Below are 12,188 nucleotides of genomic sequence, written 5' to 3' on the forward strand. Positions count from 1 at the left end.
TTGTCATACATTTGCTTTTGTATGTCAGTTTTTATGCTATATAAGTCCCACATCTGTTTGTAGTTCCCTCAAAACTTGTGTGAATTTATGCATTATCTTGCATTCCTAAACCTGAGATTCTACCACTTAGTTTTCTCTTTCTGGGTCACCAATAGAAGTGACCTGAGTCACCCTTGAAATGTGATATGAATTTCAGTCAGTGTAGGTAAAGTAGAAGTTTGAAGTCAGCTCCTCATTGTAATGCCTTACTAGAAATAGTTGAAGGGGGGGATGGGGTTGGAAATCAGAAAGACAACCCCAAATAAAATTAAATACACTGGCAGGATGCACTGGATGACAGCATATGGCACCGTTCAAGAAGCACTGTCTTTATTTGAAGTGTTTGTGCTGTAAAATTTGTCTGATAGTTTTCCATTTCATGCGAACAAACTTGTGTTCTACCTGCTGGTCAGAAAACCTAATTCCTCCTCCCCTTGCAGATAACTGCATATTGCAATCAACATTTAGGCTTTCTGATGAAAGGCTGAAAAAGCAAAGGACTTACCATGCTTTCCTAGTCTTATTTGATGGGCTATTTGTAATTCAGGTAATAAGTTTTATCATTAAAAATTGATTTTGAGGAAATGCATGCTCTCACCTCGTTTCTTCTATAACTGTGAAGGCTTTTGTTTTCACTGCCATTTCTGTATAAGTGAAGATAATCTCTACAAAGAGGCTCTGATATTGACCTGTCGTATCACGTGTTGCTTATCAAGCACTAAAGAAATTGAATTTCATTTTATCTGTTATCTGAAGCTTCTTATTAAATCATCCGGCAGTTGAGAGATGGTGTGGGGTCAACAGGTTCTGTCTCTTTTGCCAGCTATCCCTGGATTATTAACCTTTGGAGAATTACTGAAGCTGTTCTTTATTTTATTCCATAATGTTGGGTTAAATCGTTTTGATCCATAAATTGTTGCAAGTGAATGGCATATGCATGTAATTCTTCTACTTAATGCAGTTTCTGGATAAGGAATGGGGACTCGGTAGTCTGTGTAAATGTAGAGATCTTTTATTATTGTTTTTTTTTTTTTTTTTTTTTTCTTTTCTTTTGATATTCTCCCGATGCTTCTGTTTTTAAATGAGAGTAACAGCAGTCACACTGGGTGATGGATCTGAGTCAGAGAGCGAATGGTAACATTTGTTTGCCAAGAGGTGCGGTGAGGGTGAGGAGGAGGAAGATAACAGAGTTCAGGTGCTGAGGGCAGGAGGCCGAGCTAAGTGGAGGCTCGTGGAGGTCGAAGCAGCCACCACAGGCAGAGGGTCTGGCAGGGAGCAGCACGCCCGCTGGAGAGGGGCTCTGGAGGACAAGGTAGGTTTATTGGAGGAAACCATACAGACTGAAGGGCATAATGAGGCAGTTAGTACAAATTGTACTTTACTGTCTGCAGCTAAAACTGGGATTGAAGCCCTCCTTCAGTCTCTCATATGAAGAATGAATTATGTATTTTCACTGACCTAAAGGTCAACACCCTGACACTACCAAACCCTCCATATGCCTTGTTGCTGTGTTTCTTTTGGAGGATGTGAGCCTGCTGGTCAGAATGTTCATGTTTAAATGTTTGATACAGTCACAGGATATTGAGTTTCTAGCAACAACAGGAGGCCAAAATACTTTCTGCCGACACCACAAGGAGCTGCCTTCAGTGTTAAATGAGTTTTCTATTGCAGAGAAAGGCTTGAAAAAAAATAAATTATGAATATCCCTTTCCCAATTTTAATTTTAAAAACAGGATTAGGTAACAATAAAAATGTGTTGCTTCCTGCAATTTCTAAACTCAAAGTCAAGGAATCTTCAAAAATCGTCCCCCTCGTTAGAACTTGATTCAGAGTATTAACTTGGAAATTAATAAGCCAAACTATTGCTTTTCAGATAACTTGGCTTAATGCTTAGGTCTTCACTTAGTGTCTGGGCACTGTTATGCTTTGAAACTTGTTCTAAGAAAAACGGCATGAACTCTTCTAAGAAGGAACTAGAGCTGAGGAGCCAGCAGTGGAGTTCACATTTCTGCATAGGCACTGGAAAGTCAAGTGTAAATGAAATCTCTGAAGGGCTGCTGCTCTGAGCCACTGCTGCCTGGTGGCCAGAGCACAGATGACCTGGGAGATGGGGACCACTCAGTTTTCTTCTGGCACTGGCAGTATATCACCTTGGAGCTTTGAACAAGCTATTAACCTTTTTGTGTCTTTTTCTCCTTGCAGAAAAAAATTAACAACACTTGCCTGTCTCACAGGGGTAATTGGTAAATTAACGTTTGGAAAATATTAAGGACTTTCTGCCATTGTTAGTATTATTGAAACTCCAGCTGATAGGTTAAGAAATTAATAGATTTAGAGAGAGTCTTATTTCTTCCGTCTTTGGCAGAGGGTTCTGATTTGGCATAATTAGGTCAATGAAGAAGCAAGAAGGCAAGGACTTGGATGCCCAGGCATTTTGGATAAAAGTTCTAGCTATGGCTGAAAGAGGGAAGGTGGGGAAAAACAACTGGGAAGACAGATTAAGTGAATTACTGAGTTTAGTAGTATAGAAAGAATATTCAAAGATCAGAAAGAATGCGTAAATCAAAGTTAAATCACAATTAAGAAAATGTTTCAGGAAGATGGAGTTCCTTAAGTGTGAGGGAGAAAGGAAAAAATGGTAGTTGAACACTTCCTTTTGCCGCTATCTAGAATAAAATTATTTTTAATGAGATGCTGGGATTTTTGGGAAACCTGCTCAAAAATTCAATGGTGTTTTATCTGAGAAAAAGTAATTATTGGGAAATTGCTTTCTAGTGAGGTGTTACAGATGGAGGCTTTGTGGTGTGGTAGTTTAAAACAATTGGTCTTTACCTCTAGAGATCCCTGAGATAAATGTTGCCCAGAGGCGAGAGTAAAATTGTGTTTTTAAAGCATCATTTTAGGAGCAGTGGGAATTTTGGCAGAGTTTACCAAAGCTGTTGAGAGACTCTGCAGACTTTAATTACCATCTCAATATTGCAGAAGTTGTTTAATTTCTGCCAAAGAAGGGAATAGTTGTGAGAAAGTGAGATCACACTCTGTCTTTCATTCTTTCCTTTTTGACAGGTGAATAAAGGATGCTTTTCAATATCTCCACTGATACTGTGATACATTTGTAAAATTTGCATAGAATTGTAAAATATTTTTTTCTTCAAGATTAACAAAGTTCTTATTTTTTTTCTTCTCTCTTTTGAAAGTCCTCTACCCCATAGTGTGAATGTGTTTTAAGGCTCACCAGGACAGAACCAAGATGAAAATGTAGTACATTTTCTATTACTAAAAGTCTGCTTCAAACACTAATAGTTTCAACCTTCATGACCAGACAACTTGTATCACATTATGCTTCTTTTAGAGGTTCCAGTAAACTTTAAAATCAAATTTGAATTCTGCCTCTGTTGTGGGTGGTTGGAGGCACAACCTGGATTAGTATAATAAAGGAAAAAAAAAAAAAATGACAAGAATCAATCCATTTTAAACAGAAAAATAAGCCTACAATAAAAAAAAAAAAAGTAAAAAAAAAAAAAACACGTTTACTCTTTTAGACTGTAAAGTTATCTAAATCACAGAATGTATAACTTTTTAAAATTACTGTTTATATGAGAAAAGTCTGATGTTTAAGGTTTTTTTTTTGTTTTTTTTTTCTAAGTACTTATGGTAGCCAAAGAAATACGGGTTCTTTGAAGATTCTTACCAGCTCCATCAGTGGATCTACCCTGTTGCTACTTTTTTGTTTACAACTGCCTCTCACCTGTCTGTATTTGCTAAAGCACTGGCCATTGTTTATTCTATTAAAGCCCTTTTATCTCCTTCTCTTCAAGTCTCTTATCTCTCAAGGACCTTTTCAACAGTACCTTTCAGCTTCAGATCTCTGTTGTCACATTATACAGTATTTTTAGAAAGCTACTGCCCAGGGAGTCTGTTTTTTCATTTGTGTGTTTTGCCATATATATATATGATAAATAAGGAATTCTGGGCAAAGGGAACATACTTGTCCAAAACCCAAAAAGTGAAGGATAAATCATGGAAACAAATAGGCACAATTTTTAATCCTTAACACTCATCATGTTTCTAGAAATACCTCTGTAATGTGTAGAATTTGGTTGTTTTGGTGCTTGAAAATAAATGTTTGCAGTTTGTCTTGCAAACTGCATGCTGAATAGATTACACGGATTGACATTTCCTTATTTCAATATACCATCTGTGCTTTTGGCTCGCTGGTACCCTGGTTGGGACTCTCATTTCATAAATGCAAGTTACACAGGACAGTTAGGCCCAGAAAGAAAAATACCATATTTCACTTTCTTGGATGATCTCAACTATTTTGACCTTACACCAACAAGGACGCAAGGATGCAGCTGTACCTACAGCAGGCTCTATTTTCACTGGTGAAGAAGTATGCATTAGCACGGTATAAAGATCCCTTTGGTGTATTTCTAGTGAAACTCTAGCGTATATATAGTCATGGTCATGATTTTCATTGTGTAATCATTTTAATTAAGTTCAATGATAAAAGTTAGTCTTGCATGAGAGATGAATACGCTAGAGAGATGATGAAAGATTGATGACAGCTTGGGGAGTATCACATCTTCTGCTGGTGGACACGCACATGGGGAGAGCAGGTGATCTTAGGTCACAGTTCAGAGATTACCAGTTTAGAGCAGTGGCCAAGCAAAGTTTTGGGGTTCTGAAAGAAGTGGGATACTGTGGGAATATCCAGAAGCACTTTTGCAATATTTCTCAGGGCTTTTGCTTAAATGAGTAGCCTCATTACCAAAATAATAAACATTAATTAATATCTGCATCATTTTTGTAACTGCTGGCTTAGTAAGGTGATTAGTATAATTAGTACATAGCATTTCCTGGTGGCATGATAAATCATAGTGTAGTGACTGTTGACTCTTTACCCCACTGTGATGTATTATCTAATTTACTCAGGTTAAAAAAAAAAAAAAAAAAAAAAGGATATCAAGAAGGGAAGCCAGTGGTGCAAGCTGGGTGGCCTCTTTTGGTCAATCTTCTTGCATCTGCTGTCTGTATTCTCAATTACTTTGAATTGCTACACTATTAATTAAGAATTCCTTTTCTCACTGTTACTAAGTCTTAATCACTAATTGAAAGCTACAGAGAGACGGAAGAAGAATAAAATAAAAAACAGGGAGGCTATGGCAGTTTTTTCCCTTCAGGGTACCTGTACAAAGGATGATGCTTCTGGTGATACGTCTGTGTGTGTTAGGTATACCCTTTGTTTTCACTTCCCTATAGCTATCATCTGTATCTTACAGTTCTGTGCAAGGATGAAGAACATTAACAGCATTTTTCTTTGGTTTACTGTTTTCTAGAACCTATGAGAACACCCAAAACTTTGAAGATTGCCGAGATTCAGGCCAGACACATTGCTGTGGATTGGGAATCTCTAGGCTACAATATCACTCGTTGCCACACTTTCAATGTCACTATATGCTACCACTACTTCTGTGGACGCAATGAGAGCAAGGCAGACTGCTTGGACATGGACCCCAAAGCACCCCAGCATGTTGTGGATCACCTGCCTCCGTACACAAATGTCAGCCTCAAAATGATCTTAACCAACCCAGAAGGGAGGAAAGAAAGTGAGGAGACCATTATCCAGACAGATGAAGACGGTATGTATAAATGCTATTACAGAAATTATATCTAAGTCCAGTCTAGACAGGTGGAAGGAAATGACTGTGTGTTACAATATGTGCTTCGAAGGATGGAAATTCTGTTCTATTAATGTATTAATTAGGCCTCAAATAATAGCTTTAAAAATACTATAAATGTCACCCTGCATATATAGCCCAAGCTGTCCCTGTAGCTCAAGTCGTACTGAATATCTCACTTGCAAGAAAAAGTAAGGTAGTTTCCAAGTCATTGTAAAAATGCATTAATGCAGGTGACAAGAAACATGCAATGGTGTTAGGTAAAGGCTTCCTCGTGATATTTTTGGCGTGGTATTTGAAAATCAAGTTAATCTGTAAATGACATTTAAATATTCAGCTCAGTGCTTTAAGACTATTCAAGATTTAAACCTCATCAGCAAATATATTTGAGCAATAACTTGTGTGTATTCTAGGTTTCAGTATATTGTATCTGTTAACTGTTTAAAAACACCCAGCAGTGTAAAGTAATATTTTGACAACACCTCTTTAAAATGCTATGGGTGAAATTTCATTCACAAGGCAGTTTAACTTAATGTAGTTGGGGAGAAATAAAAAATAGACATAGATGATGATGATGACATTCAATGATTAGGCTATGCATCTTGGTATGAAGGAAATTAAAATAAAAGTAGGTGTTTTCTCTAATAAGGTTACAGCTGTGGAAACAAAGAACAATTTTAGTTTCCTTATGTTTAGACTTCATTAAAATATTGACAACAACAAAATGAAAATAGATAGTGCCATAGGTAACAATAACAAAAAAGTAGTTGGGATAATATAAGACTGTAGCTACATAAAAACATAAAATTGAAAAAAGTACAATGTATTTCCTTACCTGTAAAATAAAGGAGTGTGTGTAGCTATATATGTGGATAGCAATCAAGATTAGAATCTGGTAGCACTTTTTTGCCATATATTTTCAATTTTGTAAGAAGTGTAAGAGGGATATGTTTACTGTTGCAATAAAGAAGGGAGAACAGCTGATTAAATAGTCAGAATATGAGGATCTGTAGAGAACTATAGAGAAATAGATGCATCATGTGAAGATCTATTGACATGGCCAGAATTAGAGTGTTTCATGCAATTCAAATTTTAGCATTACTTTTTTTTTATAGTTAATTATAAATATAAGTCAAGATGAATTATTTCTGTATATGGACTTACATTATGGATATTTATGGTTGCTATTTTCCTGAAAAAAAAGTAGTAGTAATATTACTATATCCATGGAAAATGGCTTTCTCTTTCTTTTTAACTGAATTTCCAAGAAGGATTATGGTTTCTGATAGCCTTTATCTAGTTAGGTGTGCAGTGATGGTGGTGTCTGGTCATTGCAGCAGTGCTTGTGAAGAGCCGAGTCACGTGCATGTACTTTGTCTTCTGTTTTTGTTGTGGTTTGCTTATGGAAAATGGTACACATTAGGCAGGTTTTTGGACTAGCACACTAGCAAGCTGTCAGTGGCCTTGTTTAAATTTAGCTTTGATGTCCTAGGTACCCTGGTATACAGGAAAATTCACTCAGGGATCAGAAGTTGCTACGGTAAACTATTTCAAGCAGATGGTGTTTTCAGGGAAAGATTAATGTATTTTAAAAGGTAGCTGTATTTAGACACACTGGGAATGGTAGTGCTTGTGACCTGAAGATATCCTCTTGTGAGGCCAAGTCAGTGATACTGACCTGTACTCAGCTCTGGTGCGGCTGCACCTTGAGTACTGTGATCAGCTTTGGGCCCCTCACTACAAGAAGGACATCGAGGCCCTGGAGCGTGTCCAGAGAAGGGCTACGAAGCTGGTGAAGGGCCTGGAACACAAGTCCTATGGGGAGCAGCTGAGGGAATTGGGGTTGTTCAGTTTGGAGAAGAGGAGGCTCAGGGGAGACCATATTGCTCTCTATGACTACCTGAAAGGAAGGGGTGGGGAGCTGAGGGTCAGCCTCTTCTTGCAGATAACTAGCAATAGGACTGGAGGGAATGGCCTCAAGTTGTGCCAGGGGAGGTTCGGGTTGGAAATTAGGGAACACTTCTTCACTGAAAAGGTTGTGAGGAATTGGAACAGGCTGCCCAGGGAAGTGGTTGGACTTGTTCATCTTAGAGTCTTTAGGTCTTTTCCAACCTAAATGCTTCTGTGCTTGTATACTGTCGGGAGTAAAATGCAGATTTTTAATTGTATGCTATTGATTAACTTGAAAGTATATATCCATTTTGTCACATACTTCAAAATACACGGCAGTCCTCAGGGCTTTTAGCCATATCAGAGGATCAGAGCTGTACTCCCTCCTGCGTGGTTCCTTGAGCTCTCATAGCAGTAGTAAACCAATTTCTGTGGTGGTGTGAGTTCAGTTCAATGTTGAAATGAGCAGGTATCCATCTAAACTGTTAAAAGACAGTTTGCTCCCTAAAGCGGGATTCCAACTAAGAGGATGAGATCTACAGTAACATGCATGGTTCTGTGCCCTACACATTTCAATTAGAGTCAGAAGTAACCTCATAGTCATCATGACTTTTGCAGGTTTTGTAGAGTCAGTGTGATGTTAGTTACGTTGTGGGGGCATTATCACTGATTTATTTATGAAAAGGAAATGGAGGGATCACAGTATTTTTCTATGATTTGGAAATAACATTACTTAGAAATAACCATTGATGACACGATTATCTCAAACTATGTACTTAATGTACATTTTGTAAATAGAAACTTTGAAAAGTCCAGATGATAACAACACATAATTAACTTTGTTAGCTTTTCTGTAGTGTGGTATTCTCTTCAATGTTTCTTATAAGCATCTGCTAATCAAGTAAAAACTTTGTAGACTTTGGCGTTAGAGATACCTGCACAACATTTTCCTCTCTCCTCTTTCCCATTTTGCCCTCGTCTTCTGTTGCTCTGACCATTTTCCTCATGCTTCAATCTTTACCCCAACCCCCCCCCCCCACACATTTTACCATTCATCTCTGTTCTTCCGTCATCTCACCTCTTCACATCTGTCAGGAGCTTTAAACATTTTTTAAAATCCATGATTCCCTAAATTCAGAGGAGATCAGACTTTGATGGGTCTCTGCTGTGAGACAGGGAGCATCTCTGGTTTTGTATCACAAAGGTTTGTATGTATATAATGCTGGGCAGTTGGCTTTGGGGGTTCCAGAAGCAGACCATCTAGAGCACTGAGCAATAACTGAGCAAGTTATTGTAGTAGGGGCAGAATTAGCTCAGGAAATGATTAGTGGAAGAGTGGAGTGAGTTTCAGAAACTCTGCTTCAGAAACCTTTGGAAACATGACTGAAAAATGAAGAAAGTTTTAATATGTTCTAATTCAGTATCTGGAAGAAAGCAAAACCAGGAGTATCAAACAACCTGGAACAGCCCTCTTTCTGACCAGAGATGGATCAGAATACTCATTGGTTTAAGTATTTCTATTTAATTTGGGTTGTTGAAATTAATCGTTAAAGTATAGCAATTTGCAAGGAACTGAATTCCACAGGAAAAAACAGCAACAACAACAACAACCCACTAGCAATGCACTGTTAAACAAGTTATACAGAAAGAATATGAAAACAAGGAAATTTGTGACTGATTTACAGCTGAAGTACCATATTTCATGGGGAGAGACCATACATACCATTACTAAGATTTGGAACAAAGCTCTTGCTGAGTAGGTGGGGATGAACTGTGTTTGAAGGCCTTGATAAAGGGAAGAGAGGAAGGCTCACACAATCTGGGGATGCATACGTGCTGGGCAAAGATGTTTTGCATTTTGAAAGAAGAACAAAAAACAGCAGTGAATTTATCACTTTGCATGAATCAACAGTGTACACATTCTTGGAGCTGCATGACAAGGGCACTGCGAACTCAGAGGAGCCCTTTTGAAGAACAGTAGATGGAATTGACACAGATAAATGTTTCCTTAATTTTTAATTGGGAACAGATGCAAAAGGCAGTGGATTAACAAGAACAGTGACAATAGCTCAGAGAGAGAACTTTCTCTATAGAGAAAGCAAATCATGAAACTCAAAGTATCTGATGGTGATTTTGTAATTAGTGAGGGAGTGTGTCAGCTAACAGCAGGCGAACAACTCATTGAAAAAGCTCGCTTGTAATAGGATAAGTACCCATTTGGGCACATAAATGTGCCAAAGCTTTGGTCTTAGTCAAAGGACTCACTCACTGGACATAAGTGAGGCTCGCTGATCTTTTGCAGAGTATGGCTCATTCAGCTCTTCAGAGATACCTAGAGCTACATTGCAGGGTCAAGTCACCCAGCGCTGGCCTCTACCATTACTCATGTTCCTCGGCAAATCCCAGGTGGCTCCCCCCTCTGGGAAACACCAGAGCAAGGGGAAAATGTTACAGTGACAGGACAAAAATAAAAGTAAAAGCAACATACCTTGTATACTGGCTAAATGTGTGAAGAGGAAATATGTTCCACCAAGTACAAGAGGGAGGATTTTATAGTTGGAATTGTTACTTTATAGTATTTTTCTGGGTTTGATAGTAGGCTGTAAGTTGCCTTTAGAAACACGCACACAAACACATACATATACAATATATATTCCCCCCTTTTTTTATTTTTTTATTTTTTTTCCACATAAAGCATTTGCTACAAGAAGCATTGTTTCCTTTGTGCTTTTTCAAGCTCTTCTAGCACCCCAGGAAAATACAGGGAAGGGTGGGGGGTGGAAGAGGACAGACAAAATATGTTTTTCTCAGAGGAAACAAAAAATGCTTCAAGGAACTTTGGAAGAACATAGATATAAAACTCTGCTTGTAACATAGGTAAAGTAACAGAAATAGCGCACCTGGGAAAAAAAAAAGTTAATGCAGCAAGATGAACAGGCAGTATGTCTGATGCAGCTAAGAATGGAGGGCTGGAGGCAAAGATGGCTTGAAATGGCAAACTGTCTCAAAAATGTGTAACTTGCCTACCTGAGTGACACATGTATGGGTGCCAAGTGAATGTGGCATACTAATCTTAATGGGAAAAAAATGGCAAGTGGTTGCAGTTAATAAAGCAAAACTCAGGGTGAAGAGATAAAAAATTCAATATGAAGTTGTCCATAAATGCCTTCACTAAAGGTATTGACCTCAGTCCTTGACCAAGAAAGAGACACTAATGCCTTATGTGTCCTGCATAGTGGCAAAATTTAGTGTGAATATCATCAAATAAGGAATTTTTACGTCTTCGGCAATAGCATATCAAAACTGAATATAAATGATCTACTGGCATTGAAAAAAGCAGCCTGGGATGACTTGTTGGCCCCTTAGCTCATGAAAATAACCCCAATTATATTTTTTTTTCATATGGTGGGTAGGATCTACTAAGGATCTACTGGCATTTAATTGAGAGGGGGAAAAATGTGGTGGCGTAAAGACAAGCCGCTTGTCACTTTAGTGCATTTTCTTTAAGACATCAGAAAAGTTGATTCGTGAGAAAGTAAGAAAAATATTGAAATTATTGGTTGTTCAAGTCAGATTTATTTTAAGCTTCCACTGAACAAACAGAAAATGAAATAAGCTGTTTAAAGGTATTGCAGAGACCAGAAATACGACCTAGGTTTTATATTAATACCTCAGGAAAAATTGGCCCTGAAACACACAATTATTTACACTGGCTGAAACAACTTCCTACTTCCATTTCCTTTAGCTAGCTCTATTAGAAGCTTTATAGCTGAAAAAGTGATACTGAATATGAAGTGCTTTTTTGAAATGGTGTATTTGACATAATCGTGCCTGAAAGCAGGCCAGGATTCGTGGCTGTTGAAGCTGCCTTCAATGGGACAGGGGTGACGTGTGGGCCTGCAAATGGCCTTCATTGCCAGCCCACGTGCTTGCTACTTGAAAGCAGTGTCAGAATATCGATTTGTGTAGTTTTAGAAAGTTGTCTGGTTGCCATTTTGTCAGTTTGTAAGGCTATTTTTACCCTAAACTGGCCAATCATTTCCAAATCCCAGAACTGAGGATTACTGAAGTCAGCATTTGGGACAAAAAGGTTTTTAGCAGCAAACTGCGCTGGGGCACCGGAGCCCGATCCCCACAGTTCAGCAAATCCAAAACTCATGGGTTTAGCCCCGTTTGGTATCTGCCCATATCTACGGCAAGTGCTACCACAGCTGAGACTGATGAGCCACTGCCAGTTGGCATAGCGACTAGCGTGATTGTAAGCATTTATATTTGTTGTGTTAGTAATTTTATATCATCTGGAAGGTATGTGGGCTGGGAGCTGGCAACTGCAGGTGTGAACTGGTTGAAAGCATAAAGCTAAAGTGGTAAATCCTAGCTTTTTTTCCCTCAGAGCAAATGTAAAGGTGGGCCATTTTAATTGCTTGTAACACTTAAACAGTGGGAGAGATTGGCTTTCACCATCTCCTGAAAATTGAGCATATGCCTTCTGAGAATGGCTGTAAGTTTGTTGCTGATATACTTTACTTTTTGAGTATCACAGAGGAATTTTTCCCAAAATAACTGTGCATATATCTG

General features: G+C 38.3%; 1 protein-coding gene across 17 annotated transcripts in view; it reads left to right on the forward strand.

Annotated features, from left to right (window-relative positions):
• The window catches only part of PTPRK (protein tyrosine phosphatase receptor type K), a 412,635-nt gene that overhangs the window by 304,843 nt on the left and 95,604 nt on the right, over positions 1-12,188 (forward strand). For all 17 annotated transcript variants that reach the window (XM_035320269.1, XM_035320276.1, XM_035320268.1 and 14 more), the window contains exon 8: positions 5,379-5,681. In XM_035320269.1, coding sequence (XP_035176160.1) covers positions 5,379-5,681 — 303 coding nt within the window. The remainder of the gene's footprint in view (positions 1-5,378; positions 5,682-12,188) is intronic.

Source organism: Oxyura jamaicensis, chromosome 3 (genome assembly GCF_011077185.1).
Source record: "Oxyura jamaicensis isolate SHBP4307 breed ruddy duck chromosome 3, BPBGC_Ojam_1.0, whole genome shotgun sequence".
In the NCBI taxonomy this organism is placed as follows: Eukaryota; Metazoa; Chordata; class Aves; order Anseriformes; family Anatidae; genus Oxyura; species Oxyura jamaicensis.